Source organism: Onychostoma macrolepis, chromosome 22, assembly GCF_012432095.1.
Source record: "Onychostoma macrolepis isolate SWU-2019 chromosome 22, ASM1243209v1, whole genome shotgun sequence".
NCBI lineage: Eukaryota > Metazoa > Chordata > Actinopteri > Cypriniformes > Cyprinidae > Onychostoma > Onychostoma macrolepis.
Window position 1 is genome coordinate 4,704,150 of NC_081176.1, and position 23,153 is coordinate 4,727,302.

General features: G+C 34.9%; 2 protein-coding genes and 1 pseudogene across 2 annotated transcripts; 1 reads left to right on the plus strand and 2 right to left on the minus strand.

The window, feature by feature from the left end:
- Positions 1 to 960: 960 nt before the first annotated feature.
- On the minus strand, positions 961 to 7,566 carry LOC131530210 (SLAM family member 9-like). The gene is made up of 6 exons (XM_058760365.1): positions 7,458 to 7,566; positions 6,686 to 7,000; positions 4,903 to 5,193; positions 4,668 to 4,790; positions 4,506 to 4,555; positions 961 to 1,309 (listed from the first exon to the last, which is right to left on the minus strand). Exons 1-6 carry the CDS (start codon positions 7,564 to 7,566, stop codon positions 1,262 to 1,264), a joined length of 936 nt encoding a protein of 311 aa, XP_058616348.1. The 3' UTR covers positions 961 to 1,261.
- A 1,954-nt stretch (positions 7,567 to 9,520) lies between these two features.
- On the plus strand, positions 9,521 to 14,569 carry LOC131529853 (uncharacterized). Its single transcript, XM_058759796.1, has 5 exons — positions 9,521 to 9,657; positions 10,213 to 10,512; positions 11,711 to 12,040; positions 12,444 to 12,574; positions 13,159 to 14,569. Exons 1-5 carry the CDS (start codon positions 9,606 to 9,608, stop codon positions 13,225 to 13,227), a joined length of 882 nt encoding a protein of 293 aa, XP_058615779.1. The 5' UTR covers positions 9,521 to 9,605; the 3' UTR covers positions 13,228 to 14,569.
- A 418-nt stretch (positions 14,570 to 14,987) lies between these two features.
- On the minus strand, positions 14,988 to 15,991 carry LOC131529864 (ribonuclease-like 3; annotated as a pseudogene).
- Between the last annotated feature and the right edge of the window lie 7,162 nt (positions 15,992 to 23,153).

Here is a 23,153-nt window from a genome sequence, read left to right on the forward strand (position 1 = left end):
GCTGCAGTGTTCTTCAGAAATGTGGTTTGATCGGTTGGAGGACGAACATCTTTTAGATGAGTGTGTGTTTTCACTGCATGTGTGTTTAGTTTGTAGATAAAGTGTTTCTTCCTGTCCTGCTACTATGATCAGCTTTTTAAAACTCTTTAATCTATGAAAAAAATTAATAAATAAAATCAAGATGAGAAACTGTTTGACACAGAGATAAACAATAAAACAATTATAGTTAGATCAGCTCTAGCAGCTTCAGTGTTTCTGTCACTGGTGAATATCATTTAGTCATTCACTGCAATTTCCTTTGACTCTTAACATAATCAAAATGTTCACATTATGTCACATGAATCTTACAATCGCCTATTGCTTGGAGCTGTGATGCTGTTTTAGCTGCTGAAATTCAAAACCCACCTGATGGCGCCACTAGATACAGTGTATGTGTGACAGTGGAAAGCTCAAGGCTAGAAGGGATACAGCTAAAGCCGGAAGCTAACAATAAGTAAACCTTTCTACCTATTACATTGTGTTTTATTAATGTCCACAGCTACACCTACTCCAACCCTAAACATGCCCCTAACAATAATGGAAAAACAGTAATTATTGTTGTACAGTGTGACAAAAATTACCTACGCTATGTTGATGTGTGCATGCCCAGTAGCCGCAGCTGTATCATTTAGTTTTAATCTAGAAAGGTGTAAATATGAGTCAAAGATCTTGGTCAAATCAATTATCAATCTACATCATCAATCTATAATAATAATAATAATAATAATAAATCCATGTACAGCTTCAGGTTTGTCTTCAGGTCCTATAGCAGGAAATAAACGAAAGTAATCTGTGTTTAATTAAGTTTTTATCATAAACAGGCAAAAGTAGGCAGTGATCAGGTACACATTTTATTGAATTCATTATATTGGTTCATCAGTGGTTTCTCAATGAGAACAGCAGCATTTATTTATTGCGCACCCTATCGGGTAAAAGTAGCTCTGTTATTACAGAGGCCACTTTCTTGTTAAGACACTAAAGTCATGATTACCTTATCACATGTGTGTGATACTGTGCACCACTATGCATTTGATATTCAATTTTTAAATTAAAAAAAAAAAAAGTTTATTTAAATAACTTAAAATCAAACAATGTGATGCAAAAGCGAGGAAAAACCAAAAAAAACAGAGACAAAACATCTTGGCAAAAAATAAATGTAATAGAAGTGTGGCTCAGGGCCCGTATGAGCTCTATCATTTATTCCAGTAGATGTGGAATTTGATCATCGTTTTTTGGCGACATTTGCATACACAGGATCCTTCTTTGATTTCTGCAAAATACAGTCAATACAGTCAATCTGATTGAAAAGAGGAAAAACATTAAAAAAAAAAAAATTCACTCAGAGCGAATATGCAGACCAACATTTACGAGAACTAAAAGTTTCTGTAAAATAGCTAATTTGTTTACTATAGCTTAAAAACGTACAGTACTATAACAAAATAGTAGAACTGAACACAATTTCAGTATCAGGGGTTGCCTTCCATCATTTTTACTCCAGTCCAAATGTTTACTAGCAGGATACTGTCATGAACCAGGCCGGATCACTGTTTGCTTCCCCATGGGTTACGCCTATCATTTGCATCAAGATCATAATTTGCGTTGCCGGGCGGTCAGTGTCCCGTATCAGAGGAAAACATCAGCTTATCCAAATGAATGATGCGCGATCGTATCGTCGCTGATAATCAGCCTCTTGTAGCTAGTATTCAGCATTATGATCTTATTCACTTGCAAGTGCAAATAGCTACATTACAAAACTAATATAAACACAGCTTTATTCAGCTGTTTCCATGATGGGTTAAGCATAGTGATACATAGACATATGCAACAAAATTGCATATTTACTCAATAATTAATGTTATTTTTTTAAGCGTAGACCTACTGTATTTTTCTTCCTATGATGCTGCGTTTGATGAATTCATTGCACAAAATATATTTGTGTCTCGCGAAGAGAAACACAGCAAATACATTACCAACCAAACAAAAACACATATTCTTTATTTTGCACAAGTGTTGTCATTAGTCGCTTTCTCGCTGATATACCTTATCATTTTAAGTTTTAATCTTGCAAAAACAAAAACTCAAGTGGTCACCTCTGTGTCAGGTTGTTGACCCGCCGGGACCAGACATGAGATCCACCAATCAGAGAGGTTTCTGAATCTCAATCGATTGTTTGATTGGTTTAAATGAGCAATCTTTCGAGTTTTTTTTTTTTTTTTCGTGGGTGCTTGAGCGCCCAAGCGGCTCTTGTCAACACATCCTATTGTTCCTGTGCACATGTTCTACATTTCCAACTGATATCGTTGGTAAATAAAATTAAGGAACCACTAGGCTCCACTTTCTCATCAAGTCTCTCTGAAGACAGCAAACATGGAAGTTTTACCATTTTAACCCGCGATTAATAAAGGGTTATTCTCTTTCTTCCGGAAAACACTTTTATTGTATACAACCCGAATTACAGAAATGTTGGGACATTTTTTTTTTATTTTAATAAAATTAAAACTAAAAGACTTTCAAATCACATGAGCCAATATTTTATTCACACTAGAACATAGAGAACATAACAAATGTTTAAACTGAGAAATCTTACACTTTTATCCACTAAATGAGCTAATTTCAAATTTGATGCCTGCTACAGGTCTCAAAAAAGTTGGCACGGGGCAACAAAGGGCTGAAAAAGTAAGACATTTTGAAAAGATTCAGCTGGGAGAACATCTAGCAACTAATTAAGTTAATTGACGTCAGGTCTGTAACATGATTAGCTATAAAAGGGATGTCTTAGAGAGGCAGAGTCTCTCAGAAGTAAAGATGGGCAGAGGCTCTACAATCTGTGAAAGAGTGCGTAAAAAGATTCTCATCTACATAATCTAAAATCTCATCATCTACAGTGCATAACATCATCAAAAGATTCAGAGAAACTGGAGAAATCTCTGTGCGTAAGGGACAAGACCGAAGACCTTTGTTGGATGCTCGTGGTCTTTGGGCCCTCAGATGATGACACTGCATCACTCATCGGCATGATTCTGTCATTGACATTACTAAATGGGCCCAGGAATACTTCCAGAAACCACTGTCGGTAAACACAATCCTCTGTGTCATCTGCAGATACCAAATAAATCTCTATCATGCAAAAAGGAAGCCAAATGTGAACATGGTCCAGAAGCGCCATCATGTCCTGTGGCCCAAGGCTTATTTCAAATGGACTGTTTCAAAGTGGAAAAGTGTTATATGGTCAGGCGAGTCCAAATTTGACATTCTTGTTGGAAATCACAGACGCCGTGTCCTCCGGGCTAAAGAGGAGGGAGACCTTCCAGCGTGTTATCAGCGTTCAGTTCAAAAGCCAGCATCTCTGATGGTATGGGGGTACATAAGTGCATATGGTATGGGCAGCTTGCATGTTTTGGAAGACACTATGAATGCTGAAAGGTATATTAAGGTTTTAGAGCAACATATGCTCCCCTCTAGACAACATCTATTTCAGGGAAGGCCTTGTGTATTCCAGCAGGACAATGCAAAACCACATACTGCAGCTATTACAACAGCATGGGTTCGTAGGAGAAGAGTCCGGGTGCTGAATTGGCCTGCCTGCAGTCCAGATCTTTCACCTATAGAGAACATTTGGCTCATCATTAAACGAAAAATAAGTCAAAGACGACCACGAACTCTTCAGCAGCTGAAAACCTTTATCAGGCAAGAATGGGACCAAATTCCAACACCAAAACTCCAGAAACTCATAGCCTCGATGCCCAGACGTCTTCAAACTGTTTTGAAAAGAAGAGGAGGTGCTACACCATGGTAAACATGCCCCCGTCCCAACTATTTTGAGACCTGTAGCAGGCATCAAATTTGAAATGAGCTCATTTTGTGCATAAAATTGTAAAATTTCTCAGTTTAAACATTTGTTATGTTATCTATGTTCTATTGTTAATAAAATATTGGCTCATGTGATTTGAAATTCTTTTAGTTTTACATTTTATTCAAATTTTAAAAATGTCCCAACATTTCCAGAATTCGGGTTGTAGAAAAAAAAAAAAAAAAGTAATGTAATGAAAGTGATGATCACGCTGAGGCTGACTGCCTAAAAGAAACTAATTCCTTTTTCTTTTTTTTTTTTTTTTGGATGAACTAATTATTGAATAGTAATAATATATAATAATAAAATATGCTGGTATTTTGGGTAAAAATACAATACATTTGTGCGTGCTAATAAATTTGTGCAAAATTAATTTTATACCTTTTGCCGAACGATCAAGTATTTGCAATAAGGTGCAAAGTGTAACATAAAAGCATTTATTTATTTTTTTTGCTACTGAATGTAATAACCAAGGCAGATCACCCACATCTACTCACCGACTGTCTGAAGCATATTCCATACAAATAAATACATACATACATAAAAGTAATGAACCAGCTTCAATCAACCTGACTGACTGCAACACATCTTGCAACAAAGTCATAAATGATCTTACCATTTTTTGTGCTGTTGGTTTACACAACGCTGAATCAGTTCTTGTCTCGGCTGCATTAGCAATAGTCACAGATGTGTTAAACAACAAAGCTTTCAATATTATACCAAAATTTGTGCCTTACAAAGCTAAACAATTCAGCAAAGGATTGCTTTCTGTACTTACCTGTTTTTTTAGATGCAGATTTTTTGCAGATGCAGACTGCAGCTACTATCAGCAGAGATCCAGCAGCAGCAGAAATCAATACTATGTACAATAACGGTAGGCTCTGATTTGTAATGGACAATTCTGTAATAGATGAAATTAGTCATTAACACAAGTGAATTTGTTTGTCTGATCTACAACAAACACTATAAAATCATAATGTGTAACAGGTGAATCAGTATCAATATCACCATACCTGAACAAGGCTGACAAAATTTGTTGATGTCCAGATGTTGAGTCTGGTTGCTGATAGGATTGTGGAGCACACAGCTGTAGGTGTTGTTATCCTGATATTCCACATCCAGAGGTAGAGAGAGACTGATGCTGAGATCAGACACACTGATGCTGGACAATAAACTGTTTCCTTTGTACCAGGAGAGAGTCACATCCACATTCACCGCCGAACACAACAATGAACAATATGATGATGATGATGATGAGGAACATTGTGAAGAGTTACTGCTGATGACAGGAACAGGCAGACGAGCTGAAAAAATGAGAGAATAACCAGAAATATGAGTAAATCTAGTCGACAGTGTTATTTTTAGCTCAGTGTGTTTAGTGTGTTGATGGTCAATGAGAGTCATCTCAAACTATAAGATTATTACAATTTTAATATTCTTATTTCATCAGCAGTTAAACTGGCAGCATTTGTGGCATAAAGTTATTCATAAAGTCCCTTCTCATCTATCCTTTTCATCCATTTCCTTCCCTTCACTCAGAATGGTCAGTAGCATAATATAATGTTCTACATTAACGCAAGTGATACTCACAGTCATGTTTGGCATCATTTAAATTGTATCCGTGTGCCTGGTACAATGATCTTAATCTTACAAGAAGTAGACTAAAAGGTAATACAGATCTGACAAGTTTAGAGACATTTTGCTCACTGTAAAGGGTGTGCCATTTCCCAGTGTCCGTCATGCAAATCTGTCCACAAAAGGTGCAAACTCTCGCGTCTAGAATTTCAAATTCTGTATTTGATGTCTTGCATTGATTTGATTTGATATCGCTGAGTAATTGGCATAATACAAAATTACTTGACTGATAATACGTTGTTACATGTGATTTTATTCTGACTTATAGTATAGATTACATTTTATCCTTGTTACCACATTTCCTGTGTCAGGTTAGTAACGGACTAAAATCCAGTTGAGATGCGCATAGGGCATGCCAACTGTATCTTTAGAGATCCGGCAAACGCTTTGTATTAGTTTGAGTGTACTTAGATTGTAAGGGCTTATAGGGAATTTCCATTTAGGTCAACAGGATGTTGTTCAACCAACCAAAATAGGGTGAGCCTAACTTCTGTTTATTGTAATATTACTCTACCTTAAGTGCATGGGAAACCATGGCATGACCATACCAAAGCTACTATCAGGGAAAATAATGTTGGTCGGCTTATATCTTAGTAGTGGCTGTGACCTCTGACTAGAAATAATGTTGCTTTATTCAAGTGTATACAGATCTAAGTGGGACTAAAGGCTTAGTTAATTACCTCTGTCTAATAACCAAGACTGGTGAGTATGTGACCATGAGGTACGCTAACGGCCGATGCGATATCTTTGAGCATCATGAGAACCCAAATGAACAAGTACAATATGATCAAATAATTAAATAGAATAATCAGATGTATAGATCAATTATCCTATGAATGATCTAGAATAATTGGCATTCTAACCTAAATTTGAGGTCATAATAAAATGGAGTTAGATTAGAATTTAACACTTTTATTTATTTTTTTTATTTTGCGAACTGAAAAGACTAAACACACAGGAAACCTTTAGCCACGATTGGATTCCTCTGTTGGGCCAATTGGGTGAACCTTAAATGAATGAATGAATGTATTAATTTATGGCATGCATGCATGCATGTGTGAGGGCCATCATACCACAAACGCTGTTAATGGAGCCCAACTTGTAATGAATATTCCTTTAACCAAACAAGAATATGTGTTTGGACAAATGATCTCTACTCACCATAGATAGAAACATTGAATGTTTTTGATGTAATTTTTGTTCCACTTATCTTTACTTCATAGAGTCCAGCATGTTGAGTTGTGATGTTTGTGATGATCAGAGATCCAGTCTTATCATCCAGCTTCAGTCTGTCTCTGAAACTCCCATCAGGACCCTCAAATGTGGACAACAGTTGCTTGTTTTTTTGTATTTTAGCAATGAGAGACTTTTCAGCCCCAAATTTCCACAGTATGTAATCATCATGTATTTCAGTAACATCAGTGTTTAGAGTGACAGAATCTCCCTCCATCACTGACACTGACTCACCAAACACACCTGATGAACAAACAGATTTTAATGCTTCTGATGGTCTACAAATCCTGAAATCAGCTGTAGTATGTAACTAAATGTGAATTGTTAAACAGTGACTTTAACATAACATGAACATTCAGCATTACTACCAAAGTATTGTTTAATAATTTCTGGAAATTATTTGCATTTGTAATCCTTGATATTAAGATAATTATTACCACCACCACCAAAAAAAAAACAAAAAACAAAAACAAAAAAAGGCCTGAGATTTTCAAAGTGGCTTAATGGAGGATTCGCTCTGGTTGAAATTACATTCACTAGAAATTTCCATTATTTTTCATGGCTGTTATAATATGTGAAGAACATTACTGTTATTAAACAATATATAAGTTTATGACTTACCAGTCAGATGCCAGCAGCAGAAACAGAACAGAACAAACATGTGAAACATTTCTTTTAAAAAGACTAATGATGAATGTACTCTCAACTATACTGAAATGAGACTTGTACTGGTAACCAATGTCTGAGCGAGCTGTTACCACATTGCAATAACCTTTAGCAGAGTAGCGTAGAGCAGCTGAAAGCCACATGGACTATTAATTCTTTCTTCAATTCATGGTGTGTATATTATGTAAACCAAGTAAGTGGATTTAGACATATTTAATGTACAGTATCAGTAATCACAGTCTATGCATGTTTATTCACTGACTAAGTGTTTTGGATTTTGGATTGCATTTGGGTCATTGTCTATGGAAGAGCTCATTCAGTATTCACCATGTTTATCTATTTATGTAATTCTAATCCCGTGTTATATTTATTTATTTATTTATTTATTTTTTATTATATGTCCCATTTTTGAACCACACACACCATTCTTCAACAGTAGTTCTCTAACTGTGTTAAACATGAACAATTAGATGAGTGAAAATTGTGTAAACCTTTCTTAATTCCATGCTAATACTAAAATAATTCAAATTGGTTTTATAATTTACTTCAATAAATCAATTATGAAATATTTTGTATGGGGGATAGTTCATACCATCTGACATGTCACATTGTGACACTAGCAGCGCATCTTCTGAGTCAAAGTGCAAGCTGCTGTGGTTGGTTTTCTGTAGAGATGTGGTTTGGTTGGCAAACAGCTTGTATGTGAGAGGAGAATTCAGTGCGTGTGAGTTTAATTTATAGGTGAACAGTTAATGCCCTCAAAAAACAGCTTTACCATCAAATAAAAAAATACTTAATTAATCAGAAACAGTTATGTTAGCTTCAGTCATGGTCTCTTAACGGCTAAACACCCTTTGGCTCTGCCTGCTTACTATTACTATGAATTACTATAACCTGCTTTTCTGGTTCACCTTTTCACATGTTTTGGACAATGACTTTGACTGCTGATCATAATGCCCCTCCCCTTTTCACTAGACAATTAGCTGTTTCCTCTGAGTTCAGTGAAAAGTATCTGAAGCATGGCATGTGATCATTGAATATTGTTTCTGCTGAGCATGTTTGAGCATTTAGTCGATTACAACCAGCATGCACAGTTTTGCCTAGTTTCTGTTCCCTCATTTGTGTATTATCCAGCTGCTGTTTGTTTTGTTTTTGCATGTTTTCTCTCTGTGTCTGCAGGATGTATAGTCAGGAGACAAGTGCTGAGGATTACATGTGAGGAATTGACTTATAAGAAGGTCATTCTTTCCCAGTGTGAGACTCTCCGACACCAGGAGTTCTTGTGGGTTCATTATGCATTTAATTATGTATTCCTTGTATTTTTATTACTTGTTATCTCTTTCTTTTTTTCTGTTTCAATGTTGCATGCTTAATTGATTTATGTATTCCCTTATTAAATATCTACTTTTTGGGTAAATTTGCATGTTGTCTCCCTGTTTGTGTTATGCTGCCCTCAGCCAGGTGGTTTGTAACAGTTTTCAAAGCCTCATTGGAGCCCATACTTATTGGGACTGTCACTTTATATATATATATATATATATATATATATATATATATATATATATTTTTTTTTTTTTTTTATATATATATATAGTAAGTATATGTAAGGGATAATCAACGGCTAGCTGTGTATTAAACGATTTGAATGCACGACGTGGAGGCGAAGAACCACCCGACGCACAGCGGATATCCCGTTTATGCTATGGTCATTTGCAAGCATTCACATAGTCTATTAAAGATGTTAATAATATTTGCGCTGCAATATTTGACCGGAACGATAAAAATGACGGTTATTTCCGTCTGTATTTCTATTTAACTGTAACTATATGTTACTATGGTTACCAATGTTTATAGGAAGAGCATTAATATAGAACGTGATTAAACTGACCTGGAACTACCTGTGCAGTTCAATGAATTTAATCAACACCTGCCAGCCAATCAGAATCCAGTATTCACACAGACCATGGATATATATATGCAATATTTTACGAAAGGAACATAGCGAATATAATTTTTTGCATATGCATATCAGAATGTTCACTACGTCATCGCTCAATCTTCTTCAAGGAGACTCGCAATTACTTTCACTATAACCAGCGAAACCTCGATCCGCATCACCATCCAGAAAAACAGATCGCTTTTATGAAACATAATTTGCATTCATGAGGGATAAGTGGTGAAAATGAAGCTTCTCTTTAATTTGTTGGCAGTGATCTTGTATTTTCTTCACAATGGTAAGATCTTTATTTGTTCAAATCACTTTTGTGCTGCTGTACTGATTTCTGTGACCGGTTATATGGTAGGATGTATAGTGACTGAGGGATCAGTGTTGAGATTATGGTTAGGGTGCCAACATACAGGACTAAAAACTATAGAAAAACATGGCACTATATTATCTGAGTCTTAATTCAATGGAAAATAACATACTTTTCTGAAGTATTTTTATTTAATTTTTTGTATGGGTAATATTCTTGAACTAGTCTGTGCTGTGTTGTTGAAGTCAGCTAGTTAAGTTAAGTCGTGACGTATTGTCAAGTATGGTGACCCATACTCGAAATTGTGCTCTGCATTTAACCCATCCAAGTGCACAGAAGCACATCCAAGTGATTTATGTATGTTTGAGGAGTGAATGTGTAAATCAATGATGTTCTTCTGCTGTTTGTTTTCATAAGTTACATTCTGAAATTCACACAAAATTTCAGAAAAAAATCACAAAATTTATTATATGAAATTTATGATTTTCACAGCATTATTGTACATATTTGCCTATTATGTTTTTGTTTATTCAGTTGTGTCAGGTGTTGAGGCAGATGAAGTGTCAGTGATGGAGGAAGATTCAGTCACTCTACACACTAATGTTACAACAACACAATACGAGATTACGTGGTATTACAATAAAACTCAAATTGTTGAAATCACTAGAGATCAGAATAAAATCTGTAGATTTGGGAGATTCAGAGACAGACTGGAGCTGGATCATCAGACTGGATCTCTGACCATCATGAACACCAGAACCACAGACTCTGGACTTTATGACCTACAGATCAGAAGCAGCGACAAAGAAAAAATTTTCAATGTTACTGTCAGTGGTGAGTCATTAATAAATGGTTAAATGTAGTTTATGTGTTTATTGATTTTATATATACAGTGGTCGAATTGTAAAAAAAATGTCAGGGGGGATGGTGTGGTCGGGGGGTGTTCTTGTGGCTAATTTTACACAATGATTACAAAATTAGTCTCATTTTTAAAAAGGTTTCTATTTAATGAAAGATTAGCCTTATTAAATGAACTGTTATTTATACGCCTTTTCCCCCCTTCTGGGGCCTGAAATAGAGGAATTTTGGTCAATATTGATGATAATTAAACAATATTTTGCTGAATGTGTTTTTGTGCTGGCACCTTGGCTGGTTTAGGTCTGTCATGAATTAATAAACCTGACAATACAACCGCCAGCAGGTGGCAGCAAGTTCCTGTTTTAATAAATGACTTACTAATGCATTCATATCAAACGATTCGTTCAAAACGGCTGATTCAATAGAAACGAAACAAGTGAGTCCATCTGTATGGATCGTTGAATCACTGGCTCACTCGATTCGTTCAAAAACTGATTCATTCACAGAATGAAACACTGTGTTTCTCTGCACTGTTGTATAAAACTAATAGCACATTTGTACTCGCGGAGTCACGCACATGTGCTGATATACAGAAAAGTACATTGCTTGTGCAATGAATATAAAAACGTAAAAACTGATAAATCATGGGTATTTTTTTTGTTTCATTGCTGGAATTATAAGGGCATTCTAACTTTATTCTAATGGGCTTCATCGCGCAGTGAATGCTTTTGGACTCTCAAGCTCTCCTATCGTCTCTCAGTCCCTCACAGTCACACATACATTATGTCAGGAGAATGTCTTTAAATTCTAATCAAGGAAAAATAATTTTCTTCTTTTAAAAGAAATTAAAAATGCTTGAACCATTTTGCGCGAAAAATGACGAAATTGCTTCTCCTTGTGCGCTACTTACAGTACCGAGTTCTGATTGGCCAATCGCCGTTATTTAGATCGTAAATGATCATAAAAAGATAATTTTAACATTTCATGTGCATGATACGTTTTACATAATACACAAAATTAATAATCCAAAGGGGATGGTAAGGGGGGATGGTGGTTTTAAAGAGGAGAAAACTTTTTTTTTTTTTTTTTCTGGATCAAGTCAAGAATGGGCTTGTGCCATTGCATTCGTGTTTCCCCAAAAAGGTCCTCTATCATCTTTTTGTTTGTGTTTCAGGTGTCTCTGCTGCTGAACGAGATAAATTGAATAAAAAGTCAGTGAACGAGGGAGACTCCGTTACTTTAGATCCTGGTGAAATAAAAAAGCCAAATGATGTGATGATGTGGTATTTTAATGACACTAGCATTGCTGTAATCACTGGAGATCAGAGTGAGATCTGTACAGATGATCTGTGTGATGAGAGATTCAGAGACAGACTGGAGCTGGATCATCAGACTGGATCTCTGACCATCATGAACATCAGAACCACAGACTCTGGAGTCTATGTACTGAGGATCAGCAGAAGCACAATTAGCATCATCAGGAGCTTCAGTGTTACTGTTATTGGTGAGTATAATAATTAAGTCATTCAATGCATTTTCATTTGAGTTTTTTTTTTTTTTTTGAATCAACTCAATAGCTGTTTGTTTTTTTCCTTTTTTTTTTTATTAAGGAGCTTTGATTCAGTAACACTTTGACTGATGCTATTAACATGTAAAATGCATAATATCACACAGTTTTCTTGTGAACAATGTTCCTTGTTGAATACGGTTTCCTGTTGATTTAACTACTTAATAACAACAGATGGCGCTATTTTTATTTATTTATTTATTTACTTTCAGTTCAGTCAATATCATACAAAAAAAGACCAAAGTACAAAGATGTAAATATCAATTTTGATCCTGTAAAATAATGATTGGATTGTCCTTCATTCTTTAGTAATAATGATTTTATTCTCTTGCTGTTACAGATTCAGGTCTGTCTACATTTGCTGTAGGATTCATTGGTGCTGTTGTTGGTGCTGGTGTTGTTCTGCTGGTGGTTACAGTTGTACATGGTGTTTGCTATTGCAAAAGGACCCATGCACCAGTACAGCAGAATGTAAGTATTACATACAGCTAATTTAACAAGACACATGAGATTTACTGTGCATAACATTTTTAAAAGAACAGTGGTATAAACACATTTCTTTTTTCTCAGTAGTAGTATTATATAATTATAATTCTTATATAGTCATAAAATGTAGGGTGTAACGCAATTTTAAACTAATCTTTTTATCCTTTATTTTAACACCATAGAAGCATATATAACTTTGATGCAAAACAATCAAAAACACAACTAACTCCCAAATAAATTAAATAATAATTCATATAAAAACAGTGCAACTTCCTTCAGAGAGCAAGTGTCTTATTTGAAAATGGCAATACAACAGTTCAAGCATTTTAGATGTGGTGTTGAAATCACAATACTTACATTTTGTTTTACTGTAATACAGAAAATGACAGTTTGATGCAGTTTTAAACACTGTGCTTATTAATATATAAGAAATGAAACCTCTGTACGGACAACAGCAAAAACACAATTAGGAGTCTCTCGTATTATATATATAATTTTTGTGTTTGTGTAACTGAAACATCAGTCCTCCTCTTTACTTTCACCATTTGTGAATCTGTGTTTCCTTACAGGAGAATGATGATGATAACTCGTCAGCTGATCCGAACAGCATTGCTTTGAGGAGAAGGACACGTAATTAAATCAAACTCAGGCTGTTTATCTAAAGTTACATTTTTGCTTCTCAAGTAAATGCATCTTGATTTAAGAATGTCTGAGTATTTGTTATGGAAGACAAGACCAAAAAAGTAAGCAAGTAAAGAAAAAATATATATAATAATGCAGTATATGACCACAATTTTACTGCTGACACACAGTCTTATATCGGAGACGTGCTGTTTACAGCCTGCACTATTAATAGGACAGTATCAATAGTGTTACTGGAAATACTTTATGTTGTTAGTTTAAACACTAATGCTAACTCTTAGTCATCCACCTTCATCAGAAATGATACGAGTTGACCAACTTTGGATAGCATGGCTTTTTATATATCCACCAGCTGGAACCAAAACCAGCCTTAATAAGCCTGGAAACGAATTGATTTATTTTGTTAGGTTGGTGAAACACTTTGCTGAGAGTATGCTGCGTTAAATGTTTTTACTCTGGCGTTAAAACTGAAAATCATTTGATGTGGTGTTTATCAGGAAGAAAGTTTCTGCAAAATGAATACACACATACGTGAACACTTGATAAAATAATGCTGTTAAATTATAGTGAGTCTTCATACAATTGGTAGATATATTTGTATCTTCATTGTTGAAATGAGCAAAAATGAGTCAATCTTATTACCCGAAGTTGTGAACAGACATCTGTGACATTTTATGAGGTTTGATTTTATTAAGAGGTGCTAATTAGTTATTTGATTTTATCAAGGTGCTGAATTTTTTTATTTTTTTTTTTATTTAGAGGTGCTGATTAGTTCTTTGATTCTTCTCTTGCTCCCTTGTTCCTATTTTTGGATTTGTCTGGTGCTCATTGTAAATATATAAATGGCCTCAATAGAGATGAATGGTGATTTTTATTTATTTATTTATTTTTTCTGTCAGGAAAATATTTTCAGGAGAGTAATTTACGTGTCAAAGCTAATATGCTAAACTCTTCACTAAAGCCTGTACCACAGATTTGACCATAAATCAGTAAGAAGTGGACATTAATGTTTTTTTATTATTATTTTCTAAACACTAATGGCGTTTTAGTTCACTGTTATTAAATATTGTGTACATTGCACTCTGGGCAGAATATTGTTAGACATTTTCATTTCTGTGTCCTTACCTTCATGTCTGCAAACACAAAAAGTGCCTTAAAGTAAAACCAGTAAGGATTTGTTTCTCTTATGAAACAAGGGAATGAACTTGATCTTTGAATGTTTTTTTTTTTTTGTGATTTCACTTATAATGGCTGAAAGTGTGTGTTATCATAACCGTTGAATAAGATAATGAAACACTACTTTTATGGGCATTTGGGGTAATAGGGTAGTTCATAAAATTTTGCCCTTGTTTTTATTTTTTATTTTTGTTGTTGTTTTCAGGTTATTTAGTTTTACTTGTGATGGCCATGTGGTGATTATTTGTTATACATTTTTTGATCTGTAGTTGGCAATTGTGTGTAATATACTAGTAACCAGCAGTGTGGGAGGTAACGCATTACAAGTAATAAGTACTGTAAGTTACATAATCAGTAACTAGTAAAGTAATGCATTACTTTTTATTTTTCAAGATTGGTAGTAGAGACGTTTTATTGAAGATTACACAGGCAGAAAAAAATAATTTGCATCTTTCTTCCTTCATCTATTTCTGCACATTTTCATTAACATAGCTGAATCTTGCATGTTAAGCACAATCACATTCAGAAACATGCATGAAGACGTGCAGATATATTCAAACGCTGCAGTCTTTGATTTACATTTACATTTAGTCATTTAGCAGATGCTTTGCAAAGCGACAAATGAGGATAATATAAGCAATCAAAAAAAAAATAACCCAACAGTTTTGTGATAAGTTTTGACAAGAATGCAACAAGATCTTATTAGTTGCCTTCATCATAATGCACAGGCCAGCCTTCCGCACACCCCAAAACAATGTAACGTGTGGACTTCTTCCCGTTACAATTTTACAATTTGGGTGACTCTGCCCACTTTTTAATTTACACGTGACCACAGGAAAAGGCTGGTTGCTCATAAACAGATTATTGCCCAGTGAGGTTCCTCCTCCGCTGCAAACTGCTTTAATTTTTAATTTTTTTTTATTCGCATTTACGAAGGTGTTGACATCTTTGGAGCCATTTGCAGTTCCGGCAGTGATGAGTCTGTTTCTGATTTCTTTGTCACAGTCTTGTTCACTCACACAAGGATCATAATGTTGTTTGAGGAATTTTTCATAACGGTGCTTTATGTCATCAGGTTGACTATAAGCAATGAAAGAAGCAGCCAAGACCAGCAGCAGAATCACAGCAGACTGATGGATCTCCATGACCTGGTGATCAACACATACATCAACACACCTTGTCTGTGATTATTTAAGAAAATACTGATGGGACCCTTCATTTGACCTGATTTGATTTTTGAGTTGGAAATATCAGTTAACTTAGGGTCATGGACTTGCATGCAAAGTTTCAATATGCTGATGTGTTTTGACATGTCCACAAAAATGTTTGTTATGTTTGTACGGTTCCCAGGACAATTTGACCTGCCAGTTTGAATGTACTAAGGCAACTCTACAGACCTGAAATAATAACATCTACTGGTTATATTTTGCTATTTTAGTTTTTTACTATCCTATGAAGCTGAGAAAAATAGCTTTTCCCCACTCATTTCAATACAGAAAAATATTTTGGTGGTAAAAATGTTTTTTAATAAAAAAAGATGGTTTTCAATCTATCTGAAATACTAACCATGTTATTTTTCTTGAACTTCTGTGACTTTTTCTCATTTAGGGTCATGAACATGCATGCAAAGTTATTTGAAATGATAAAAAAAAAAAAAAATGTTGTTCATACTGTTCCCGGGTCAATTTGACCTGCCAATTTTAATGTTCTAAGGCAACTCTACAGACCCAAAATATTAATATTTATTAGATATATTTTGTTATTTTAGTTAGTTTTTTTTTTTGTTTTTTTTTTACTATCCTTTGAAGCTAAAAATGTGCTTTTTCCCACTTATTTCAATGCAGAAAACCATTTTGTCAGCCATTGATGGTAAAAATGAATTAAATGTCTTTTTTTTAAAATATCTATATTTTTTTCAGCCTATCTGAAATACTATTTAAGTGTTGTTTATCTTGAAATTTTGTGACTTTTTTTCTCCTTTATGGTCATGCACATGCATACACAGTTTCAACATACTGATGTGTTGTGAAATGTACATACAGAAAATTTTATATATTTGTGATGTTCACAGGTCAATTTGATCCACTCAATTTGATAGGCAGCCATTCAAAAGCAAGTGTACAGACACAAAATAAGAACACATTCCTTTGTTGTATGTCAGAGCTCCTCGACTCTAGTCCTGAAGTGGGTCCTAGTGTCAGTGTCTTGATGAGTTTAACAACTTTTTAATTTCAAAGTTTGTGAAAACAAAACTGTTTAGACTTTTAACTGTAAGTCCCACTTTTTGAGCATAGACATAAAAATGACTTTTCCAGCTAAAATTGTTATAAATCTTGAACACTTTGGAGCCCAGATTTAAGATTGGTATATTTTTAAAGGTGAAACATCATATATATATATATATATATATATATATATGTCTGTGTGTGTGTGTGTGTGTGTGTGTGTGCGCATTAATAATTAAATAAAATATAAATTTTACAAAACATGTTTACCTCCAAATCTTCAAGACAATCAAAGCCAATCATCTGAACAAGTTTTGTGCCAAATTTTAGGTTAAGCCAAGCCAAGCCAAGATGGCGGCTCGTTAGTCTGTTGGTGTTTGTGCACTGTTGTTTCATTTTATTTATCTTCTTCTAAATGGACTGTTGTTATTTTAAAGTTCAGTTTTGGAAGGTTATTGATCACTTTAACTTGATTCTCAATGCTAAAATCACTTTAACGCGATCCTTGGTTACTCAGCGTGGATGCGTTTGTGAACCGCATTGAATCTGCCTGATAGTAGCTCAATGCTTTGGGATTGGAGCTGGTCGTCTAACATTTTGACTTTGTTTGTCTGGAATACGGACTTTGTAACGGCTATTCTGTTGCACTGCACTGAAGCACTGGATCTAAGCCTGGGCTAAAGGGAGAAGCCTACGCGGTCAAGGGAGATCCATGTTTGCTGCAGGTGTTCACGGATTGAGCATCAGTGAAGGCGGCATTGCACCTTTTACAGCTCTTGGTTCGAGTCCCTTGGTAAGGTCTCGTTTGCTGTTGCCTAGCTGTTGGGGTGTTTTCATCGGTTCGGCGGCTTAAGTTTGAAGAGTTGACTACTGACGGTCGTGTGAGAGAACCCCGGAGAATTCTTGGCACGTACTGCTTCGTTCTGCTTCGTTCTACGGCCTTATCCGAACTCTACATCTGGGGACTTTGGAGGATAATGTGGTGCCTAATAACTGCATGCATGCTCTTAGCGGGTCTACTCATCTGGTTGCTTACCCAAGTTCACATCAGAGACAGTAGGTCTGTTTACGATTCATCCTTAATGTGCAATTTATCATCTGCACATGTCGACAGTTGGATACGCAGCGGACTGTCTACAGACATTGTTCCGTTCAAACAATATTGTTTTAAGTTGTATCTTTTGATTTTTATAAATGTAGATTTTATAAGGTGTGCGCTAACTAAGGAAGCGAACTATTAATTATTCTCTCCATGTGGGTCCAATTATAAGAAATGATGTAGTAAGTAAATCTGCTAGACGTAAGAGCTTTATATTTGTTATGCTATTAATATCTGGAAATGTACTGCCAAATCCAGGTCCATATAATAGATGTTCTCCAACTTTTTCTACTCCAACTGAACTAAAATCTAGGTCAGGCTTGGGTTTTATCCATGTCAACATTCGTAGTTTGTTACCTAAATTGGATATGGTTCATATCTGGGCAAGAAATACAAATGCGGATGTTATAATAATATCAGAATCTTGGCTCAACAAAACTATTTTAGACAAAGAGATCAACATCACTGGTTATAATGTTTTTAGAGCTGATAGACCAAAAAGGGGTGGGGGGGTCGTAATTTACGTTAAAGAATGCTTTGAGACTAACATGCTACTTTCAGAATCGATAGTTAAACAGCATGAATTATTAGCTCTTAATTTGTCTGTGTCAAAGACATGTCAACTCACTATAGTAGGTTTTTATAGACCTCCATCGGCTACTAGTAATACTTTGACCTCTTTGACGAATTCTTTGGCCTCCTTGAATTATAAAGAATTGATATTAATGGGTGATTTTAATTTAAATTGGTTGCTTCCGGTATCTGATGGTCTCAAAGCATTTTGTGATACTTATAATCTTTTTAAATTGGTAGATTTACCAACAAGACCTAACTTGAAGTTTCCAGAAAAATCTACATTATTAGATCTTGTTCTCACAAATGCCCCTCATAAATATTCTCTAGCTTCCGTATTTGCAAATGATATTAGTGATCATTGTGTTGTTGCAGTAGCAATAAAAATGTTTAAGAGATATAAAAATGTTTAAGCAGAAACCACAAATTATCACCAAACGCTGTATGAAACACTTTAATATACAAGGTTTTTTATTAGACATTGCTCAATTTGATTGGGAAAAAATTACATTAATCCCAGATATTGAAAGTACTTGGAAATATTTTTATGATAATTTCATTCTGATTATTAATAAGCATGCTCCTTTAAAAAAATTAGAGTTAAGTGCCGGGATAATCCATGGTTTTCAGCCGCACTGTCTGACCTTATTCATGAGCGGGATGCTGCATGGGCTAAGGCCAGACAAACCAACTTAAATCCTGATTGGTTGTATTTTAAACAGCTTCGTAACAAATGTACAGTTATGATCAGAAAGGCAAAAGCAGAGTATTTTCTTGATAAAACGGAAAAATCAGCAAATGCGAGTAAGTTCTGGAAAAATATAAAGTTTCTGACTGGTAATAGATCTGTTTCAGGTCTTCCCAATTGCATAACGAAGGATGGTATTAAAATAGTGGATAAATTACAAATGCTCAATTGTTTTAATAGCCACTTTACTGAATCAGGGTCATTGTTTCAGACTAATAATTATACCACTGTAACTTCTGAATTTCTTAATGCAGAGCAGCATCTGTGCACAACAGAGTTCGTTTTTAATCATATTACTACTTCTGATGTCTGCTCTGCACTACAAAACCTAAATGTGAATAAATCGTCAGGTCCTGATCTTATTGAACCATTGTTTTTAAAATTAGCGGCTAACATTATTTCACATCCATTGACATATCTGTTCAATCTTCCCCTAACAACTAAGGAAATTCCACAGATTTGGAAGTCTGCTTTTGTTATTCCTCTGTTGAAAGGGGGTGACCCTACTTTATTAGATAACTATAGACCTATTTCGAAGTTATGTATCTTGTCAAAACTTTTGGAAAGTCTTATCAGTAAACAATTGACACAGTATTTACACTCTCATAAACTTTTGTCTATCAACCAATCAGGATTTCGTGAAAAACACAGCACTATTACGGCTGTTTTAAAAGTTTTAAATGATCTTGTGAGGTCCTTAGATGGAAAACACCACTGTGCATGTCTTTTTATCGATTTAGCTAAGGCATTTGATACAGTGAACCACAAGATTTTGTTAGATAGGCTCAGAAGTGTTGGTCTATCAGACAATGTAGTCTCATGGTTTAATACTTATTTAAAGGGAAGAACTCAGTGTGTGCAAGTGGAAGGTATTAAATCAGACTTATTGGAAGTGGGTACGGGAGTCCCCCAAGGATCTGTATTGGGGCCATTACTATTTATTATATATATAAATTGTTTAGACGTTAACATTGATAATGCAAGGTTCCACTTTTATGCAGACGACACTGTCATTTATTGCTCTGCTCCTACAAAACAACAAGCTTTGGGTGACTTACAATCAGTGTTTGATATTATTCAAGCAAGGTTTTTTACTTTAAAGTTGGTCTTAAATGTTGAGAAAACTAAATTTATGTGGTTATCAAACTCTAGAAATTCTTCGGATAGTCCTGTCGTTCTCCGAACTTTGCAAGGGAAACTGATCGCATTAGTGTCAGAGTATAAGTACCTGGGCATCATAATTGATGATACACTACGTTTTAATACATATATCAATTATTTGCGGTTAAAGTTGAAGAAGCGGCTAGGATTTTATTTCAGAAATAAGTCTTGCTTTTCATTTAATGCAAGGAAGAGGCTTGTGTCTGGAACTTTTTTACCAATTCTTGATTATGGGGATGTGGTGTATCAGAATGCCTCTTCTTATCTTCTTGCCTCTTTGGAAGCTGTGTATCATGGTGCTTTAAGATTGATTACGGATTGTAAATTTTCTACACATCATTGTATACTTTATAATAGAGTTGCCTGGTCTTCACTTGCTGTTCGAAGGAAAATGCATTGGTATTTACTGATTTACTAAGCTATTCTGGGTTTTTTGCCATCCTATCTCTGTTGTTTGATTCACCAAAAAGTAGTTGTTAATTATTCATTGCGTTCTCAGTCTTTTTACAGTCTTCATGTACCTTCAGCACGAACTAATTTAGGTAAAATTGCATTTGAATATGCTGAACCGTCAGACTGGAATTCTCTTCAAATGAAACTCCGGCTAAATCAGTTGGTGTCTCCTTGTAAATTTAAAACACTTTTGCGTGGAATAGAAAATGATTTAATGATTTGCAAATGCTTTTAATGCTGTAATATTTTATTGTTGTGATGTATTGTTCTTTGTTGTATATGTATTTGTATAACTGGGCCGCCTATCTTGGCCAGGACACTCCTGGAAAAGAGATTTTTAATCTCAGTGAGGTTCTCTCCTGGTTAAATAAAGGCAAAGAAGGTTGATATCTCAAAAAAAAATTACTTTTAAGTAAGAATTTCTGAATGCAGTACCAAACCTTTCCACTAGATGATATACAGGGACTCTTGATCTCCATTTATTGTGGGTAAGTGTTCTGAACCATACATTTTCATACTTTTCTAAATATTTATGAACTAGACATCCTATTCAGAAATAGTTTAGGCAGCCACCTTAATATTTTATTTTAATTCAATCTCTTAAACACATAAAAACATACGTATAGAATAAGAGTGTGTTTGGTACCACATCACAAATGGAGAATCTATCGCTATTTATCTATTGCTCTGTCATTTTTTAAATTAATTTTTTGAGTTTGACTTAGTATTAGTTAAGTTTTTTTTGATCATAAACAGGTAAAAATAGGCAGTGATCAGGTTTAGCTACATTTTATTGAGTTCATTATACTGGCTCATCAGTGCACTGTAAAGAATTGCTGTAAAATTTACAGTAACTTACTGGCAATTTTGGTTGCCAGTAAGACTGTAAAATTTACAAGAGTACTGTAAATCAATAATTACAATTGTACTGTAAAAAATACAGCAAACACTCTTGCATGCTGTAAAATTGTTGTGATGGTGTAAACATTTGGTAAACTTATTTCATTTGATTCTACTAAGAAGGAACATTTCTTAATATAAAACTGCAAACACTATTTGTAATAGTAAAGTTACTAAAAACATGACTTTAACTCAAATCGTTGCAGTTTGTCATCAGCTATAGCACACATGCATGTAGTAAAGCACTTAACAAAGAGATCATCACTGTATCAGCAACTCTACAGTTACTGTCTTTAAATAAAGCAGCAGAACATCAGTGTTTGTGGCTCATCATTGACTGAAGCACAGGCTCTACTCTCCACCACAACGGTGATCCACAAAACTAAATTAAACTAACAGATCTCTCTTGTGCAAAATAATACGGTTCAGATAAATATTTACATTCCTTATAGATAACACCTGCTGTTAACAAGCAGAATCACTGAATGAAAGAGAAACAAGAACAGCTGACTTCAGCCACAGTCTTAGATGAACTCAACTGAAATACAAGACATCATTAAATCTCTCAAGATCTGATTAAACAACTCCACAAACAGCATTACCAGCTTCACACATTACAATTTGACTTTATTTCTGTCATATGTCTATGAAAATCATTTGAGAATTAACAGAAGTTTAGTTGTTTTACTGAAAACGTTTCGTTTGACCTCACCATTGTGGCGGTCAGGGTTTGCTTTAGTTGGGCTCTTGACCATCAAAATTTAATCTTAGCTTTTTTTCTGGTTGCTGTAACTGTGTTTGTAGAGCACATTTGTTATAGCATGAAAGCCAGGAAAATGTGTGGTTACGTGCTTTTGATTGACTATTGATAATGATATAATCATTATCTAGTGGCTTGATTCACTGAGCTCGTTCAGAGGCTGATCTTTAAAGACATGGTGTGGATATCTTTTTTGTTGTGTTATTTACGATGGCTATATGACCTTGAATGAAACAACAAACTGCTACTGAAAAAGTACTACGACAGCAATTAGACACACACAGACATCAAGAATCAGCGTATGAATCTCAACAACGGTGACAATCACCAAAATAAACAGATCAGCTCTGAACATCACAAAACATGCTACTAAAACTCAACACAAAAAAAATAAAAATTACAGCACATAGTAAGAATTAAAGACAATAAGTGGACAATTCAGCGGCATAATTTATTCATGCCGCAATGCATGCTGGGATTCATGGGTGAGTTTTGTACTGTGCTGGTACCCAGCATGAATTGCACATTAAGCTTTTGATTGTCACCGTTGTTGAGATTCATACACTGATTCTTGATGTCTGTGTGTGTCTAATTGCTGCCGTTGTACTAAAAGTTTTGTGCATAAGACTTTTTAAAAATTTTTAGTAGCAGTTTGTCATCTCATTCAGGGTCATATAGCAGCTGTAAACAACGCCAAACTAACAAATAAAGAAATCCACACCATGTCTTTAAAGATCAGCCTCTGAATGAGATCAGTGAATCAAGCCACTAGGTAATGATTATATCATTATCAATAGTCAATCAAAAGCACGTAATCACACATTTTC